Here is a 20,969-nt window from a genome sequence, read left to right on the forward strand (position 1 = left end):
TGCAAATATTAGCAACTATGACTGAGGAGCAGGCCGTTTTGATATGGGCACCTTTCATCAAAGCTACTCAATACTGCCCCTGCAGCCATAAAAAGTTAAACAATGCCACTTAATATAATGTTTACATACCCTACATTACTCATCTCATATGTATATACTGTACTCATACCATCTACTGCATCTTGCCTATGCTGTTCTGTACCATCACTCATTCATATATATTTATGTACATATTCTTTATCCCTTTACACTTGTGTGTATAAGGTAGTAGTTGTGGTATTGTTAGGTTAGATTACTCGTTGGTTATTACTGCATTGTCGGAACTAGAAGCACAAGCATTTCGCTACACTCGCATTAACATTTTCTAACCATTTGTAAGTGACAAATAAAATGTAATTTGATTTGAAATCCCCCACCTGCCTGCTGTACTGACAGAGAGGTAAACTCTTTATTATGACACGCACAATGTTCTGTTACACCTCTCTATTCTCCATTCAACACAGGGGTGATATGAGCTTATGGCCCCCAGTGCAACTAATCATAACATATAAGGAATCGGCGGCCATTGTTGAGTTGGTGCTGAGGGGCGTCATGATATTATGTAATGAAGTTTTTTTGTGTACCTAATGAGTCTTGATTGATTGATTTTGTCACATTTGTGTTGATTGTGCTGTTTATTGTAGTAGACTTTTTTGATTGTATGATTTGCCTTCATTATGTGTCTATTACACTGCTATTGACCTTATTGGCCACCCACCCCAAATTATTTTACTAAAAAAACATGCCATCAGATTAAAAAGACAGTTGGACTATAGCACGAAATTGAATGCAACTGGATGAATCATGATGACATACAAAGTTGTTGAAAGCCTGGGCATAGGCTAAGTGCAGGCAATGGCAAATATTTTTTAAGATTCCTTTCTGGTGTGGAGGATCAGAACAGGTGTGTGTGTATCTGTGTCTGTCTGTGTGGTGCACACATGATGGAGCAGTGACTATTTGATGAAGAAAGGGTTGTCTTACGGTATGTAGGGAGTGAGGTTATAGGCCTACAGCATGGGCTGGATAGAAGCAGTCTACCATCTTCAAAACTGAATAATATTTGCTTTATTTGCCCCATCAATAATAGTAAAATAAAAAGTATCTCTCATAAAGCTGTGATTGAGAATAACTTAGGCTATAGACTTTCATTCTTGTTATTTTTGAAAGCCACAACAACTTTAGGACAACACCTTTATAGGATAGAATATTTGGGAAATAAGCTATTGTTCATAACTTTAACTTGTCTTAATAATTTTATGATAGGTCTAGTAGGATAGGTTTGGTTTTCAACCTCTCATGGAGGGATTTTCCAATCACGCATGGATCATATCCTTCTTAATCGAATCACGACACGGATTAGTATGTCAACAGTGACAACGATTGGATGCTCTTTAACTTATAGTTTGACTGTGAAGTCCATGTATTGGTGTGTGGCCAGCGACTTTTATAGAGAGACAACCCCCTGAGTGTCCGTGTCATTTCCTTGACAATTTACAGTGCAGACACCTTGACTTTAAAAAAATAATAATTACGTTACAGCCTTATTCTAAAATGTATTAAATAGTTTGTTTTTTCTCATCAATCTACATACAATACCCCATTATGATGAAGCAAAAACAGGTTGCAAATGTATGCTGCCACCACCATGCTTCACCGTAGGGATGGTGCCAGGTTTCTTCCAGGCCAAAGAGTTCAATCTTAATTTCATCAGACCAGATAATCTTGTATTGTCATTATGGGGTATTGTGTGTAAATGTAATGCACTGCAATTTACTCCCAACAGTACAAAACTAAAGATATAGATTTCTTTTAAGCAATCAATCTTATGTCATCATGATGACTGTAAACCTTTATTACTAACATCAACAATATCAAATTGTATTTTTCACATGCACCGAATACAACAGGTGTGAAATGCTTACTTACAAGCCCTTAACTATCTATACATTTTGAAGAAAATAAGTACTAAATAAACTAATGTAAAAAGAAGTAACACGTAACAAGGCTATATACAGGGGGTACCGGTACCGAGTCAATTTGCGGGGATATAAGTTAGTCGAGGTGAGTGAAGTAATATGTGCATATATGCATAGATAATAAACAGCGAGTAGCAGCAGTAGAACAAAGGGGGGAGGGCAGTGCAAAATACAGTCCTGGTGGCCATTTGATTAATTCTTCAGCAGTCTTATGGCTTGGGGGTAGAGGCCACTTGCCGTGCGGTAGCAAAGAAAACAGTCTATGACTTGAGTAGGTGGAGTCTTTGACAATTTTTTGGGCCTTCCTCTGACACCACCTAGTATCGAAGTCCTGGATGCAGGAAGCTTGGCCCCAGTGATACTTTCCGAATGCACTGTATATTGGCATGGGTGTTGTTAGGTCTCCTTCGAGGACCTTCACTTTTATACAATGGGCTACCTACATATTAAAATAATGATTTACATATTTTCATTAAAAACTTTATTTTGATTATATTAGTCATACTATTTTATTCTTCCACAAGATATAGTCCTGACACAAATCTAGGGGTGGTACCCAAGCCGGCTGGTCGTTCGTTCTATCGGTTCGGTTGCAGGAGACGCGACCCAGTGGTTCGTTCGAAATGTTCCATTGGCAACATTTTTATCCATGGCTTGCTAGCTAGCCAACTATTACTAATTTACAGTCACGTCAAAAAGTGCAGCCAGAATAACAGTAAAGTAGCTGCATTTGCAGTTGTTGAAACTGTTTTCTAGTGACACTTATTTGGAGAAATACATAACAATGAGCTAATGACAAACTGCCTGGCATAGAAAATGTGCTCACTCGTCAGGACACTGTTGTTCAGAGGAGCTAGCCAACAACACAGCTAACACAATCACTTCAAACTGAAGCTGGAAAGACTGCAAACTAGCTGCAGTTCGTTTCGTTTGACCTTTTTTCAATTGACATTTCTTTGTTTATATCCATAAAAATGATGTCAGCTGATTCATGATTTTGAAAACGCTGCCTGCTTGACCGTCTCATCCCGACTCGTTCATTACTATGAAACAGTTGGAGATCAAATTTGAATTTGAATATTGAAACAATGTTGCAAATGTCAGAGTGACAGACAGCAAGGTTTTTAAAAATCTCTGCTGTTGAAAACTAAATGTTAGTCTAAAAGAAATGTGAGACAATGTCTAGATGCTTTTTATAGTGAAGACCATGTTTATAAATTGCTTGGCTGGGCTGATATGACAATGGATTGCGCAGGCAGATGAAACAGAGTAAATAGGCATTTTAACTTCATAGATTTAGCCGGTGGTAACTTGTGGAATAGACACTAGCTGGAATGTTTTTTTAACCAATCAGCATTCAGGATTAGGCCCACCCGTTTTATAATGTACAATAATCGATAAATACATTGGAATTGGAGCCAACATTATTGACATTTTTTAGGGCGATTATAAACAATAAACAACAAATCCTCTTGCGACAAGCAATCCCGTATCCGGGAGCGTAATCATAGCCTCAAGCGCATTACCATAACGCAACTTTTCCTATTCATGAAAATCGCAAATGAAATTAAAGAAATATATTCAAACACAAGCTTAGCCTTTTGTTAACAATACTGTCATCTCAGATTTTCAAAATATGCGTTACAGCCAACGCTAGACAAGCATTTGTGTAAGTTTATCATGGCATAATGCTATGCTAGGCTCTGCTGGCAGCAGGCAACTTTTTCACGAAAATAAGAAAAGCAACCAAATTAAATCATTTACCTTTGAAGAACTTCAGATGCTTTCACTCAGGAGACTCCCAGTTAGATAGCAAATGTTCCTTTTTTCCAAAAAATAATATTTTTGTAGGCGAAAAACGTCCCGTTTGTTCATCCTGCTTGGCTGAGAAATTGACCGAAAAATACTTCAACTATAACGGCAAACGTTTTTCAAAATTTGCTCCATAATATCGACAGAAACACGGCAAACGTTGTTTAGGATCCATCCTCAAGGTGTTTTTAAATGTATTCGATAATATATCCGTCGAGGCAGTTGGTTTCTCATAAGAAACGATTGGAAAAATGGCTACCTCAGTATTTTATGCAAGGTTTTCTCCGGGAGACACCATGCGACCACTCACCCTATATGGTCTCTTACAGCCATTCTCCAATGGAAATGCCTAAAAAGACGTCACAATGCTGTGGACACCTTGGGGAAAACGTGGAAAACGTAAGCTGACTCCTAGCTCCTTCACAGCCATATAAGGAGTCATTGGCATGAGGCGGTTTCAAAAAATGCGGCACTTCCTGATTGGATTTTTATCTGGGTTTTTTCTGTAACATCAGTTCTGTGGCACTCACAGACAATATCTTTGCAGTTTTGGAAACGTCAGAGTGTTTTCTTTCCAAAGCTGTCAATTATATGCATAGTCGAGCATCTTTTCGTGACAAAATATCTTGTTTAAAACGGGAACGTTTTTCATCCAAAAATTAAAATAGCGCCCCCTATATCCAAGAGGTTCCTGCAAACACTAAACCTAAAACACATTAAAGAAAGATCTGTTTGACTTGACCATATACAACAATGGATGGCATGAAAGACAGAAGAAATAAGGTAATGATACTAATTTAAATTAATCTTACAGGAACAGGTCAGGAGGAACAATCTCTTCTGCTGAGAGATGAGATTAAATTTGTTTGTCATACAGGAGTAGTAAAAAAAACTAAATACAACACTACAATACAGTCACATAAAGGCAAGTAAAATACTATTATGCAAAAGAGCAAATAAAGTAACTGGGTAGTGCTGTGTGTTGATTGCAACCTGGTGTTGTTGAAGGCCTGGATGGTAGTGGGCAGCAAAGATTTTATTGATGTGAATGTTCCATGAGGTGACTGGACTTGAATTCTTCACTTTGCTGACTATCGTTGGGACCAGTTGTAAAATAATCATTGATAAGGGTCATTCAGAGCATATTGGCAACTTTGCTCATAGTGATAACTAATCCGCTGAATCAAAAGCGAATAGATATCAGTCAGCTTCAAAGATGAGACGTTTTGATGACTGATTAGAAAGAGGGAAGCACCTTCTCCCCTGCGCACCTGTTCACACCCATTCAAAGATTTCAAAGCAGTGGATTGGTGTAACTGTATTGGTAGACAATTCATCTACACCTATCCAATGTTTTTACAAATTTGAGGGGGAAAGAAGACAAGTGGCCATGGGCATAGCAAGAAATGGGATGCGGCTCAAAATGACACAGTGAATGACAGCAAGATGCCTTTCGCTTCCAACAAGTTTAAGATGGGATATTGTTTGATTGCTATTTAAAATCCAAATAAATCTGAACTGCTGAAATTACTGCAATACTGTAAATATAATTTGATTACTTTTCATGTCATTTTGGCCAGCTAATAACCAATGTTCAAGCAACCTTACATTGCAGAAAAGTGTGAACATCGTTATGAATGGACTAACGTTAATGTTCGCTCTGTTACTTTTTGACAAAATAAAAATCCGACCACTACATTGTTGATTGTAAATGACAACTATATACTACAGCATTACTAACTAGCAAGCTAATTGAAAGCAATAGTAATGTAATCTTTTTGTAGGCAGTAACTCTGCCATGGCTCATTGGCCAAAGCAAAAGTTTATTTTATTGAAAATAAGGTCTTTAGTTAACATAGGCTTATTAAATGGGGCGGCAGGGTAGCCTAGTTGAAATAGCAGCCTAAAAGTAGCAAGTTCAAATCCCTGAAATGACAAGGTACAAATCTGTCGTTCTGCCCCTGAACAGGCAGTTATCCCACTGTTCCTGGGCCATCATTGAAAATAAGAATTTGTTCTTAACTGACTTGCCTAGTTAAATAAAGGTTAAAAAAAATATATTAAACATTTTTGTTCAATAAGATCATCTTCATCAGCTAACGTCACATTTATTTTTTGCATTTCTGTATTCAAACAAGCACATATAAGGCTTCATTATTCAGAGGTCATGTTAACTGACTGATATTATCTCATAGAACAAAACGTATAAGATATCCTTGGCCTGTGTTAACCTCAGAACTTATTTTTACTTATTTTTAGAAATGTAACTATGCTCCTATGAAGGTTATAGTGATGAACTTAGCCTTAAGATGCTTTTGGGAAACCAGGCCCTGGTGTCTATTGGAGAGCCACCCCCTTAAGCAGACCGTAACTGACAATGTTTTTCAGTGGTAAACGGTGTGAACTATCTTCATTTATCCACCATCTTTGCTGATAGCACCAACCACTAGCCTGCCAGTCCACAACTACCCACCCATTGAACACAGGCAGGCTCCAACCCTTCCTTGCACTCCACTTGGAGGATAGCTCCCCAGAGGGCTGTAGTAAGTCAAACAGATGGCCCCACCCACACTCCGTTTGCAGTGAATAGTTGCTATTTGCAGTGTACAATTATTTGGCCTGTCGGTTCTGTTAAGTTCACTGCCAATGTGTCAGTCAAAGTGAGAGACTTTGCTTGGCTTTCTGACAAGCCAACTGACCATGATGGCTAGCATGGACTGCTAAATCATTCTGGCCTCTCCCCCCGTGACACCTTCAACAAGTACTCAACACTAAGATGAAATTGAAGGTCAATTTCTCTCTCTCTCTCTCTCTCTCTCGCTCTCGCTCTCGCTCTCGCGCTCTCTCTCGCGCTCTCTCTCGCGCTCTCGCTCTCTCTCTCTCTCTCTCTCGCTCTCTCTCGCTCTCTCTCTCTCTGACTCTCTCTCTCTCTCTCTCTGACTCTCTGACTCTCTCTCTCTCTGACTCGCTCTCTCTCTGACTCGCTCTCTCTGGCTCTCTCTCTCTCTGACTCTCTCTCTCTCTGACTCTCTCTCTCTGGCTCTCTCTCTCTCTCTCTCTGACTCTCTCTGTAAAGCCAGTTGGGTGGTTGGTTGGTACATTGCACCGACTGGAACAAACTTCTCTCCGGGAAGCAGCAGAAGGGTGGAGGTATATGTTTTATGATTAACGATTTATGATGTAACTGATAACATACAGGAACTCAAGTCCTTCTGTTCACCCGACCTAGAATCTCTCACAATCAAATTCCGACCATACTATTTCCCGAGAGAATTTTCGTCAATAATAGCCACAGCGGTCTATATACCACATATCCTGAGATTACATTGTTTTACCCGCGCTGCAAAAACTCTCAACCATTGTTATACTACATTCCAGAATGCATATAAGGCCCTCCCCCACCCACCAATTGGCAAATTGGACCACAATTCCATCTTACTCCTCCCCTTCTATAGGCAGACACTCAAACAGGAAGCAGCCGTGGTGAGGACTATTCAACACAGGTCTGACCAATCGGAATCCACGCTTCGAGATTGTTTTGAGCACACAGAATGGGATATACTCATATCTCCCTCACTAGCTTTAAGCACCAGCTGTCAGAGCAGCTCACAGATCACTGCAGCTGTACATAGCCCATCTGTAAACAGCTCATCTATCTACCTCATCCCCATACTGTATTTATTTTTTATCTTGCTCCTTTGCACCCCAGGATCTCTGCTTGCACATTCATCTTCTGCACATCTACCATTCCAGTGTTTAATTGCTATATTGTAATTACTTCGCCACTATGGCCTATTTATTGCCTTAACTCCCTTATCTTACCTCATTTGCACTTACTGTATATAGACTTTTTTTTTTTTCTACTGTATTATTGACTGAATGTTTTGTTTATTCCATGTGTAACTCTGTGTTGTATGTGTCGAATTGCTATGTTTTATCTTGGCCAGGTTGCAGTTGCAAATGAGAACTTGTTCTCAACTAGCCTACCTGGTTAAATAAAGGTGAAATAAAATTTTAAAAAATACAAAAATGTTCAGAGTAGCTTCAGTAAATAATATTGACACATATACCGATACGGTGAATAAGTTTATCAGGAAGTGCATAGAATATGTTGTACCCACTGTGACTATTAAAACCTACTCCAACCAGAAACTATGGATAGATGGGAGCCTTCACGCAAACTGAAAGTGCGAAGCACCGCATTTAACCAGGGCAAGAAGACTAGGAATATGGAAGAATACAAACAGTGTAGTTATTCCCTCCGCAAAGCAATCAAGCAGGCTAAACATCGGTATAGGGACAAAGTTGAGTCCCAGTTCAACAGCTCAGACAAGAGACGTATGTGGTAGGGTCTGCAGACAGTCATGGATTATAAAAGGAAAACCAGCCACGTGCTTCCGGACAGGCTGAACACCTTCTTCGCTCGCTTTGAGGATAATACACAGCCACTGACGCGACCCGCTATCAAGGACTGTGGGCTCTCCTTCTCCGTGGCCGACTTGAGTAAAACATTTCAGTGTGTTAACCCTACCAAGGCTGCAGGCCCAAATGGTATAGCTAGCCGCGTCCTCAGAGCATGCGCAGACCAGCTGGCTGGTGTGTTTGCAGATATATTCAATCTCTCCCTATCCCAGTCTGTTATCCCCACATGCTTCAAGATGACCACCATTGTCCCTGTACCTTAGAAAGCAAAGGTAATTTAACTAAATGACTATCGCCCCGTAGCACTCACCTCTGTCATCATGAAGTGCTTTGAGAGACTAGACAAGGAGCACATCACATCCATCTTACCTGCCACCCTAGACCCACTTCAATATGCTTACCGCCCCAATAGATCCGCAGATGATGCAATCGCCACCACACTGCACACTGCCCTGTCCCATCTAGACAAGAGGCATACATAGAGTTGAAGTCAGAAGTTTACATACACCTTAGCCAAATACATTCAAACTCAGTTTTTCACAATTCCTGACATTTAATCCTAGTAAAAATTCCCTGTCTTAGGTCAGTTAGGATCACCACTGTCAGAATAATAGTAGAGAACATCTTGGCCATGTTCAGTTATAATCTGCACCCGGCACAGCCAGAACAGGACTTGCCACCCCTCAAAGCCTGGTTCCTCTCTAGGTTTTTTCCTAGGTTCTGACCTTTAGGGAGTTTTTCCTAGCCACCATGCCTCTACACCTGCATTGCTTCCTGTTTGGGGTTTTAGGCTGGGTTTCTGTACAGCACTCTGTGACAGCAGCTGATGTAAGAAGGGCTTTATAAATACATTTCATTGAAATTTGATTGACATAGAGAATTATTTATTTTGGCTATTATTTCTTTCATCACATTCCCAGTGGGTCAGAAGTTCACATACACTCAATTAATATTTGGTTGCATTGCCTTTAAATGGTTTAACTTGGGTCAAACATTTCAGGTAGCCTTCCACAAGCTTCCCACAAAATGTTGCGTGAATTTTGGCCCATTCCTCCTGATAGAGCTGGTGTAACCGAGTCAGGTTTGTAGGCCTCCTCACTTGCACATGCTTTTTCAGTTCTGCCCACTAATTTTCTATAAGATTGAGGTCAGTGCTTTGTGATGGCCACTCCAATATCTTGACTTTGTTGTCCTTTAGCCATTTTGCCACAATTTGGAAGTATGTTTGGGGTCATTGTCCATTTGGAAGACACATTTGCGACTAAGCTTAAACTTCCTGACTTCTCATGTTGCCATCTATTTTGTGAAGAGCACCAGTCCCTCCTGCAGCAAAGCACCCCCGAAACATGATGCTGCCACCCCCGTACTTCACGGTTGAGATGGTGTTCTTCGGCTTGCAAGCCTCCCCCTTTTTCCTCCAAACATAACAATGGTCATTATGGCCAAAATGTTCTATTTTTGTTTCATCAGACCAGAGGACATTTCCCCAAAAAGTATAATATTTGTCCCCATGTGCAGATGCAAACCGTAGTATGGCTTTTTTAATAGCGGTTATGGAACAGTGGCTTCTTCCTTGCTGAGCGGCCTTTCAGGTTATGTCGAAATAGGACTCATTTTACTGTGGATATAGATACTTTTGTTTGTACAGATAAACATGGCACCTTCAGGCGTTTTTTCTGAGGTCTTGGCTGATTTCTTTTGATTTTCCCATGATGTCAAGCAAAGAGGCACTGAGTTTGAAGGTAGGCCTTGAAATTCATCCACAGGTACACCTCCAATTGACTCAAATTATGTCAAATTGCCTATCAGAAGCTTCTAAAGCCATTACGTCATTTTCTGGAATTTTCCAAGCTGTTTAAAGGCACAGTCAACTTAGTGTATGTAAACTTCTGACCCATTGGAATTGTGATGCAGTGAAATAAAGTGAAATACTTTTTCTGTAAACAATTGTTGGAAAATTACTTGTCATGCACAAAGTAGTGATCCTAACCGACTTGCCAAAACTATAATTTGTTCACAAAAAATGTATGGAGTGGTTGAAAAATGAGTTTTAATGACTCCAACCTAAGTGTCTGTAAACTTCCGACTTCAACTATATATATGCAGTATTCTTAATCCATTCCTTACTTAGATTTACGTGTATTTTGGGTATATGTCCTGAAAATGTTAGATATTACTTGTTAGATATTACTGCACTGTCGGAGGTAGAAGCACTAACATTTCACTACACCCTCAATAACATCTGCTAAACACGTGTATGTGACCAATACATTTGATTTGATTTGATTAATCACGAGCGAACAACCCTCATACCTCTTACTCATTGTTAAGTGCAAAGTACATGGTGTGCCCATACTGACCTATGAATGCATGCCAACAGAGGGAACCCTGGGAAATGTAGGCCAACAAGAAGGAACCCAGTGTCAAATGAGGGAATCATGGGAAATATAGGCCACAGACAGAACACAGGGTCAAAAGATGGTAGCATAGGAAATGTAGGCCAACAGGGAAAAAATACGGCACCATAAGGAAATTTAGACCAACAGAAGAAACCCAGGGCCAAAAGCTGGCACCAGGGGAAATGTAGGCAAACAGAGGGATCCCAGGAAGTCCAGCAGGCTCTCAGAGGCTGGGTTTGTACTGCTTCTAACATGCTGACCACACATACATGTTATTCAAACATTGCACCCACACTACTCGCTCACCTCAGCGAGCGTCTGTGTAGCCAGGCACTAAAATAGAAATAGGTTCTATTTGTGATGCTCAACGCGCTGCCGAGTCCGGCTTCTTCCATCTATTCATTGGTTTTTAAGAGCATTTACCCACGTGCCATCTCCTCATTGGTGTTTAGGAGCATATACCCCCATGGGTGATTGAAAGATGAACTGACATCCACACTCCAGTCGGTTGTAGTAATGCACCGTAAAGTTGGTTGCTAACCACCATATAAAGTCCAAAGAAGTTAAAAAGAAGCCAGAGGAAGGAGGAGAGATGACGAGAAAGGAATTCGGTTCACCGATTTATCTGTGGAATAATAGTCAGAGTAGAGGACCTTGTGCATTTCAGGTAAAATAACAACACAATGTTTATATCCCAGGACAAATTAGCTATCAACAGCAAGCTAGCTAGCTTTTCGACCTGTCACCAAATTAATATCATTTGTTCCGAGGTTTTGATATTTCAACTTGCGTGTCCTGATCGTGTCTGTTGTGGGGGTACAAAATCTACATGCGCATTCAGGCACATGCACGTGTCTGGTTTGGTCAGCATGTAAGTGGCGGCAACAGCTTGGCCACAATCGTTTATGTGGTCCTCCCTCATTCTCTCCATCCTGAGGAGATTTCCCCCGTTGCGTGTTTGCACTCAGAATTCTCTGCGCCGGCGACACTGATTTTGACAAATGTGTCTTGGGAGATTGCCCATGGCAGAGCACACACAGACATACACACACCCTTGAGCACACACACCCTAGTGGGTTTCGGATACCTTCTGTCAGCTTTCCATTCCGCATGTCCTCCTGGGTGACAGAGTTGAATCTCAGGCATGGGGAGAGTATTTGAGAGCCAATTGGGCGCTGTTCTGTGTGTGTGTATGTGAGTATGTATGTGTGTGTCAGAGGCCCTAATCAGTTCAGGGGTAATTTACTAATTCTCTGGTGTGACACAAATAGTGGCTAACAGATCTCTGTCAGGTTTCGAGTGATGAACCTGCTGCTTTTTCTGTGCTCTAACTCTACTGTTCTCTATGTCTCACGTCAACATAGGAGATTAGCAACCTTTGCACTCAATGTTCACGATGGGGTGGAAACACCTAGCTGTTCTTTTCACTCTTCTTCTATTGGCCTGTTCATGTGCAATATGATGGTCTGAATCTGATTGTGAGCTGCATGTCTATGTGAACCTGATCTACACTATAACTGTGGTGAAAACAAAGCAAACCCCGGTCCAAATGATTACTGGTACTTGCCAAAGAGAACTATCTAGGATCTAAGTCCAAGTACCTTGTGAACGGGACACTGAATTCATACTGTATATGTAATGTACAGATTATTTATGTCATGTATTACAATCTCTCCTCTGCAGGTGGTAGACCTGTACTGGGGGGTGGACCCAGAGGAGTGGGACAGTCCGGACCTGCAGCGTCTGAGGATGAAGCTACTGGAGGAGTGCCTCCAGACCTCCGCAGGTCCATGTTTTGTTGTGGGTATAATAAGCATGTTATAAGCCTTATAAGCCTTCATATAACAGCCCTGTCCATTACACCCTGCTGAGAATTAAATTGTACTATTGTCGTGACGTGACATTAATGTGATGACTGTTATTTATCGAATAATTACCTACTATGTTTAATTGTTACTAGATTAAATTAATCATGTAGCAATTAACTCGTTAGGAATTTGTGGCACAACGGGAGAAGTTATTTAACGAGTTACCATCTCCCGAATTAACTCAAGAATATATACAGCTGAAGTCGGAAGTTTACATAAACCTTAGCCAAATACATTTAAACTCGGTTTTTCACAATTCCTGACATTAAATCCTAGTAAAAATTCCGTCTTAGGTCAGTTAGAATCACCACTTTATTTTAAGAATGTATAATGTCAGAATAATAGGCAAGGGAATTATTTATTTCAGCTTTTATTTCACATTCCTAGTGGATCAGAAGGTTACATACACTCAAATAGTATTTAGTAGCATTGCCTTTAAATTGTTTAACTTGGGTCAAACATTTCAGGTAGCCTTCCACAAGCTTCCCACAATATGTTGGGTGAATTTTGGCCCATTCCTCCTGATAGAGCTGGTGTAACCGAGTCAGGTTTGTAGGCCTCCTCACTTGCACATGCTTTTTCAGTTCTGCCCACAAATGTTCTATAGGATTGAGGTCAGGGCTTTGTGATGGCCACTCCAATACCTTGACTTTGTTGTCCTTAAGCCATTTTGTCACAACTTTGGAAGTATGCTTGGGGTCATTGTCCATTTGGAAGACCCATTTGCGACCCAGCTTTAACTTCCTGACTGATGTCTTGGGGTGTTGCTTCAATAAATCCACGTCATCTTCCACATAATTTTCCTCATGATGCCATCTATTTTGTGAAGAGCACCAGTCCCTCCTGCAGCAAAGCAAACCCACACATGATGCTGCCACCCCCGTGCATCATGGTTGGGATGGTGTTCTTCGGCTTGCAAGCCTCCCCCTTTTCCTCCAAACATAACGATGGTCATTATGGCCAAACAGTTCTATTTTTGTTTCATCAGACCAGAGGACATTTCTCCAAAAAGTACGATCTTTGTCCCCATGTGCAGTTGCAAACCGTAGTATGGCTTTTTTATGGCGGTTTTGGAGCAGTGGCTTCTTCCTTGCTGAGCGGCCTTTCAGGTTATGTGAATATAGGACTGGTTTTACTGTGGATATGGATACTTTTGTACCTGTTTATCCCAGCATCTTCACAAGGTCCTTTGCTGTTGTTCTCGGATTGATTTTCTCTTTTTGCACCAAAGTACGTTCATCTCTAGGAGACAGAACGTGTCTCCTTCCTGAGCGGTATGACGGCTGCGTGGTCCAATGGTATTTATACTTGCATACTATTGTTTGTACAGATGAATGTGGTACCTTCAGGCATTTGGAAATTGGGGAATTTTCCAAGCTGTTTAAAGGCAGTCAACTTAGTGCATGTAAACTTCTGACCCACTGGAATTGTGATACAGTGAATTATAAGTGAAATAATCTGTCTGTAAACAATTGTTGGAAAAATTACTTGTGTCATGCACATAGTAGATGTCCTAATCGACTTGCCAAAACTATAGTTTGTTAACAAGAAATTTGTGGACTGGTTGAAAAATGAGTTTTAATGACTCCAATCTAAGTGTTTGTAAACTTCCGGCTTCAACAGTAAATGTGAGTAAGTCATTTTGATGGGAGGGATGAGATTGTAATTAGGGTCAAAGATCAGAGAGAGAGAGAGGTGGTAGGATAGTGGATAGGGGCCTTGCCCCAGTGGCTCTTTCTGTCTACCTTTTTACCCCTTCTATTTCAATTTACATATCTCATATCTTCATCTCTCTGCCTCTACAACCACTCTGTCTCTATCCTTTTCCCCTTTCCCTCATCTATCTCTCTCTCTTTCTGTTCTCTCTATTTCTCTCTCTCCCTCTCCTTGCCCCTCTACATCTCTCTATCACTTCATCTCTGCTTTCTTCCATCTTCCCCTCCCTCTCTCTGTTTGATATTTTTCCCTCTGCCCCCTCTCAAATTGTAATAGCCACCAAGGTAAGGGGTTGAGATGATGCTTTTACCAGAGATGAGTCTCTTCTTCAGAAATGAAAAGTCCTGTGTGGCTCTCTGCATGCATTAATATCAACCCAGGAGGATCTGTTTAACCACTTTATCCCTGGCTGAACCTGACCAATAACAGACACACACACTCATGAATACACACAGTGGAGTGTATGCACACATGGAAACATGCACATGTGCTATGCGCATGCATGCATGCACACATACGCACACAAGGTCAGACACACACATAGCATCCCTAGGAAGCCCAGTCATAAGATAAGGAGTGTGTGGGTGGAAGGGAATATAAAAAGGCCTCTCTGTATGTGCTGGAGAGGAGGCTCTGTATGTGCTGGAGAGGAGGCTCTGTATGTGCTGGAGAGGGGGCTCTGTATGTGCTGGAGAGGAGGCCTTTAATCATAGGATAGAATAGATACACAGCTCACACACACATTATTTTGACAGCTTGCCCTGTGGATGTGCTATTGCAATCACCTGACTTTTAGTGAAAATTACAGTTATTTCTTAGCTCTGTTTTTTCCCGGGTGGCTCAATAACTGTGTTGAGAGGCCTAACTTCTTAGCTTGAAGAAGTACTGTGTACACATAAAGCACTCACACACACACCAGCAGTGTGTAACACACACATTAACACACACACACACACATGCATGCACCTACACGCAATCTGCCTCTCTGCAGTTGAATTTTTTAGGATGTATTAGAACCCTCTCTCAGTTAACGGTTTATCATCACAAGTGGGAATACCAATTTAGATCAGTGTGTCTACTCTGAGGACCCAGCCCTGCCCTAGCTTCTACTTTCACATAGAGGGAGAGATACATTTATAGATATGAAAGCTTGACAGATGTTGTCCCTTGGTTCTTGTGATAATGTTGCCGAGAGCCATATTTTCCATTTTCTGAAGTGACAGACTGATACACTTTCTTTGATCAGTGGCAGACGTGTAGTCAGAGAGGAAGTTGACAGTTCTGGTTTGTGTTTGTCGACCGAGAATGAAGGGTTTTGGGTGGATTCTCCTTATGTTTACTTTGAGTCAGATAAGTGAAAAGCTGATGACCTAAAAACTGCTAGATGAGTGGAGTTCGAGAATAGAATATGTTGTGGTGACTGTATTTTGGGATACAGTAAGTACACATGTTATTATGCAGGAGCTCACGCTAATACACAACTCTATACACACACGCTCTACCTGACACACACACAGACACACTAACACACAGAGAGAGAGAGAGAGAGTTGACTTTCTTTACTAAAACTTTCTCATTTCATTTTTTTTAAACTCACCCACCCCTTAAAAATAAAACACCAAAATATATCCTGTACTGCATTCATGTACCATACTCACCTTTCCATCTACCACAATAACCCAAAACAACTCACCACTTCTACAACCGTATATCCAAAACATCTTCCCCAGCTATACAGACAGTCCCCCCAACACACCATTTCTCCTGAAACATCTCCACACTTTTTATCATTCTATAGTACTCAAACTAAACCCTAAGGCGTGCAGAGACCATCCCATTAAACAATAGTAAAGGGTCTGTTATCCCCCCACCTTTTACCCTGTTCCTCCTCGTTAGCCAAATAGCCAACTTTGCCTGAGCAAACAGAAAAGTCAACAAAACACATTTGGCCTTCTCTTTAATCGAATACCTGTATCCCATTATAAACATCCCAACAGTAAAAACCACCCCCAACCTCTCACACAGACATTCCAAAAGAGACATTAATGGCATTAACCTGGTGCACACAGAAAACACATGAATCACAGTTTCTTTCATTACACAGAAAGGACACCCCTGCCCGATTTCCGGTTCAACCCGTGCCAACCAGCTGTTAGTGGTCAGGGCTCCATGAAGAACCCTCCACTGAAGGTCCCCTGACTTCTTTGGTACTGGGGGTTTGTAGAGCCTCATCCATCTAAAACACACCATACTCTCCGCCCCCTATACCTCCTGCCTGTTAGGCTCCTAATGTTCCTAACCTTAACGCAGAGGTTGTAGAGGGCTTTACCTCCCACCCCTTCAAACTCCCACAGGTTCGAAGTGTTAAAATCTAACAAGTCCTCCCTCCCCCTTTGGCCGCTCAAACACCCCCTTACCGGCTCAGACAGCCCCCTTACCAGCAGCCTAAGATACATTATTCCTGTTTGTTGTGCCAAGACTTCCGGGGTTTTCCACCCCTCCTCTCCCAGCAGTCTCAGGTCACCCAGCCTTTGTAAACCCGCCGCCATCAGATGCCTCTGCAGGGTGGCCGACTGAACCAATCTCAAAGGGATGGCTGGGTTGTTGAAGATAGGCTCCTCCCACACCCACAGCCCAGGCTCCACACCCCCTTCTCGTGTGGGCCTTAGCAGCTGCCAGGTCCTCAACACTGGAGAGTAAAAATCTGAGAGACCTGCTGTACTCAGCCTCTCCAGCTTCATGAGGAACAGCTGCCGGTCCAACCCTAATCCACCAGCTCTCCTCAGCAACTTGCATGCTGTTTCCATCCAGCCACCATCAGTATGGTACAGCAGTCTCTGCACCGCCTTTAGTTGGAAAGCAGCCATCCTGCTCTCCGGTTCCACCAGGCCCTGTCCTCCTTCGTGGATGGTCATGTACAACACTGCCGCCCTCAGCCAGTGATGGCCGTAACCAGAAAAAGTCCACCAGCTTGTGTTGCCGGTCTGCGAGCAGGCGGGGGGGTTGAGGACAGCCAGTTTATGCCAGAGGGAAGATGTCACCAGGTTCATGACTCTCCAGCACACTCCCTGCAGTCTCCTGTGTAGCATCCTTGTCTAATGCCCCGTCTCACCCAGACTGGACTACTGAGCCCCCCTCCCTCCTTAACCATACATGACGCCCCAGTATACAACAGTTTCACACAGGTCAAAAAACTCTTCCCAATACCCCATATACTCATAAACAGATCAATATTGTTGACAAGTTTATAATACCCTTATTCTCGCTGCCAACATTCCCTCCAGCATTCCCACCACATCCACAGACCCCTGTCCCCAAATACTGTTCTTTCGGGTCTTTCATATTGCTAATTTTGCTGCCCCTAACACAAAATTAAGCAACACAACTACACCCTTTTGACTAAACCTGTACTCTGGCCCAAATATATACAGTTGGGAAGAGAAAACCTCTCCCAATGCTGAGAACCAATTAGTGATCAGGTCAATCATCCCAACCAGCCTGGGACACTGTAAAAACAAATGTGTCAGAGTTTCAGACTCAGCACAGAATGGACACCCCTCCCCAACAGTAGGATCCAGGTGTACCAGAAACATATTGGTGGCTATAGCTCAATGTATTATCCTCCATTGGAGGTCAGCCGTCCTCTTATCAATAGGCTGTTTGTATAATGATCGCCAACAGCCTTTTGGGGAGGCACCTGGACCAAGCACACCCGCCCACCTTGTCGATTTTACCCCTTCCAGGGAAGAGGCATGGGAGACCTTTACACATATTCTGTACATGGCCTTCTTTCCCACCTCCTTGAACTCCACCAGCACCGGGGTATCAAAGGAAAGCAGCATCCCCACATCCTCCTCGAATGCCCCCGCTGCAGCACTAACAATCAGTGCAGGGAACACATAATCCAGACCCTCCTTCCACCGATCAGAATTGGAAGTATCAGTCGCATACTGCAGATGAAGCACTGGCAAGGAGTCACAGACCTCAGCAACGACCTTCCTCAGTAGGCGAGATGATCGGATCCCGGTCTTTCTCCCAGCTCCTCCAACGATCTATTCCTGTTTTGCATCAGATGACCCAGCTTGGTACACCCCACGCCTAACGGGCATGAACGTAGGCTAGCTGAACCCAGAACACGGGACTGGATGGCAGTGTTGTGAAAAAGAGGCTCTTCAAAAAGCCACAGCCCTGGTGACGTGCAGGCCTTACGGGACTTGACAAGAACTCTCCAAGCCTGCATAACAGACTCATAAAATGGCAAATCACCCCCCTCCAGCTTTAAAAGGTGCTTGTCTGTGCTGCTTGAAGCCAGAAAGCCATGATCCTAGAGGAAATGTCCACCAGGCCTTGCCCACACTCGTACAGTGGCAGGTACAGGGCTGCAGCTTTAATCCAGTGTTTTCCAGACCAGAAGAAACTGGTATTTGGTATTTTAACTTCTCTAGGGTAGGGGGCAGCATTCTGAATTTTGGATGAAAAGCATGCCCAAATTAAACTGCCTGCTACTCGGGCCCAGAAGATATTGTATGCATATAACTGGTAGATTTGGATAGAAAACACTATAACATTTCCAAAACTGTTAAAATAGTGTCTGTGAATATAACAGAACTGATTTGGCAGGCGAAAACCTGAGAAAAATCTATTCAGGAAGTAGTTTTTTTGTGTAGTTTTCTATTCAATGCCATGACCGTATCCATTGACTTAGGACCTAAATTGCATCTCCTATGCCTTCCACTAGATATCAACAATCTTTAGAAATTGTTTCAGGCTTGTATTCTGACAAATAAGGAAGTAAGCTCAATCTGAATGAGTGGACCCTGCAGTGTCACAGAGCTTTTTCATGAGCGCGACCAGAGAGAGTGCCTTTCTTGTTTACTATTGATGAGGTTATTGTCCGGTTTAAATATTATAGATAATTTCGGCTAAAAACAACCTGAGGATTGAATATAAACATCGTTCGACATGTTTCTATGAACTTTACGGATACAATTTGGATTTTGTCTGGCTGTTTTGACTGCGTTTGAGCCTGTGGATTACTGAAGAAAATGCACAAACAAAACTGAGGTTTTTGGATATAAAGAGACTTTATCAAACAAAGGGAAATTTATTGTGTAAATGAATGTCTTCTGAGTGCACCCATATGAAGATCATCAAAGGTAGGTGATTAATTTAATCTCTCTTTCTGACTTGTGTAACTCTTCTACTTGGCTGGTTACTGTTTGTAATGATTTGTCTGCTGGGCTATGATCTCAAAGAATTGTAAGGTATGCTTTCACCGTAAAGCATTTTTTAAATCTGACATCGTGGTTGGATTCACAAGAAGTTCATCTTTAAACCTATGTAAAATACTTGTATGTTTTCAACATTTTTACAATGAGTATTTCTGTATTTGAATTTGGCGCTTTGCAATGTCACTGGATGTTGGCCAGGTGGGACACTAGCGTCCCACACCCCCTAGAGAGGTTTTAATGTTAAGTTGTTATATGATGTCACGTTTTGGGAGGGTGTAGTGGAGAAAGTGTGTGCCAGACTGTCAAGGTGGAAATGGGTGCTACCCCAGCTGTCTTATAAGGGAAGGGTACTGGTAGCTAATAATCTTGCTGCCTCTACCCTGTGGCACAGACTAATGATTTTGCAGCCACCAAAGGGTCTGATGCAAGAGCTTCAGAGGACTCTTGTCAATTTCTTCTGGTCTGGACAACACTGGATTTTAAGACGAAGAGGTGCTTGTCTAAGCCCAAACAGCCCGCTCTCCTCATCAATGTGTAGGCTGTGTCGACCCAGCTAGAACCGTCACTGCAGTCCCTGGGCTGCTTGAAGCCAGAAAGCCATGATCCTGGAAGAAATGTCCACCAGGCCTTGCCCACCCTCGTACAGTGGCAGGTACAGGTCTGCAGCTTTAAAGCTGGAGGCGGGGGATTTGCCTGGCCTGACTCCATTTTATGAGTCTGTTATGCAGGCTTGGAGAGTTCTTGTCAAGTCCCGTAAGGCCGGCACGCCAACAGGGATGTGGCTTTTTGAAGAGCCTCTTTTTCACAAACTGCCTATTGAAAAGAGGACAGCTGACCTCCAATGGAGGATAATACATGGAGCCATAGCCACCAATATGCATCTGGACCATCTGGATTCAATAGTTGGGGAAGGGTGTCCATTCTGTGCTGAGTCTGAAACTCTGGCACATCTGTTTTTACAGTGTCCCAGGTTGGTCGGGATGATTGACCTCATCACTTCTTGCTTCTCAGCGTTGGGAGAGGTTTTCTCCAACAGTTTATTTTTGGGCTAAAGAACAGGTTATTCAGGGACAGCCTATTACAAACTGGTTAACAATATTGATCTGTTTATCAGTATGTGGGGTATTCAGAGTCTGTTGTGTTTAGTTAGCGTGGAGGAGGATTTGGTGTTGTGTTTTTAATTGATGTGTAACTATGGTTTTGTTTGTAACTTTGTTTTCTTCTGTGCATGATTAAGGTTATTATTTTTATTTTTGTTGTGGTAGAATTAAGTATTTTGTTTTTCGTATCGAAATTGCCCTGATTTTGGCGGGGATGGCAGCCAGAATGGGGATGCCTTCCCTGTCACTTCGGCACGGCATTAGGTGTGTTACTGAAGCTACTGACACGGTGGAGGAGTTTCTGGTCGCCGTAGGAGAGAAGGTAGGATATGAGAATGTTGCTTATGCGTCACAGATGAATAATGTGGTGGTGGTATTTCTTAAAGAAGAGCGCCTTGTTGAT

At 42.2% G+C, this 20,969-nt stretch overlaps 1 protein-coding gene across 1 annotated transcript in view; it reads left to right on the forward strand.

Annotated features, from left to right (window-relative positions):
• LOC112261057 (NACHT and WD repeat domain-containing protein 2) overlaps window positions 1–20,969 on the forward strand; it is an 83,370-nt gene that overhangs the window by 35,101 nt on the left and 27,300 nt on the right. The window contains exon 3 of the mRNA XM_024436410.1: window positions 12,335–12,451. Coding sequence (XP_024292178.1) covers window positions 12,335–12,451 — 117 coding nt within the window. The remainder of the gene's footprint in view (window positions 1–12,334; window positions 12,452–20,969) is intronic.

Source organism: Oncorhynchus tshawytscha, linkage group LG10, assembly GCF_018296145.1.
Source record: "Oncorhynchus tshawytscha isolate Ot180627B linkage group LG10, Otsh_v2.0, whole genome shotgun sequence".
Taxonomy (NCBI): Eukaryota; Metazoa; Chordata; class Actinopteri; order Salmoniformes; family Salmonidae; genus Oncorhynchus; species Oncorhynchus tshawytscha.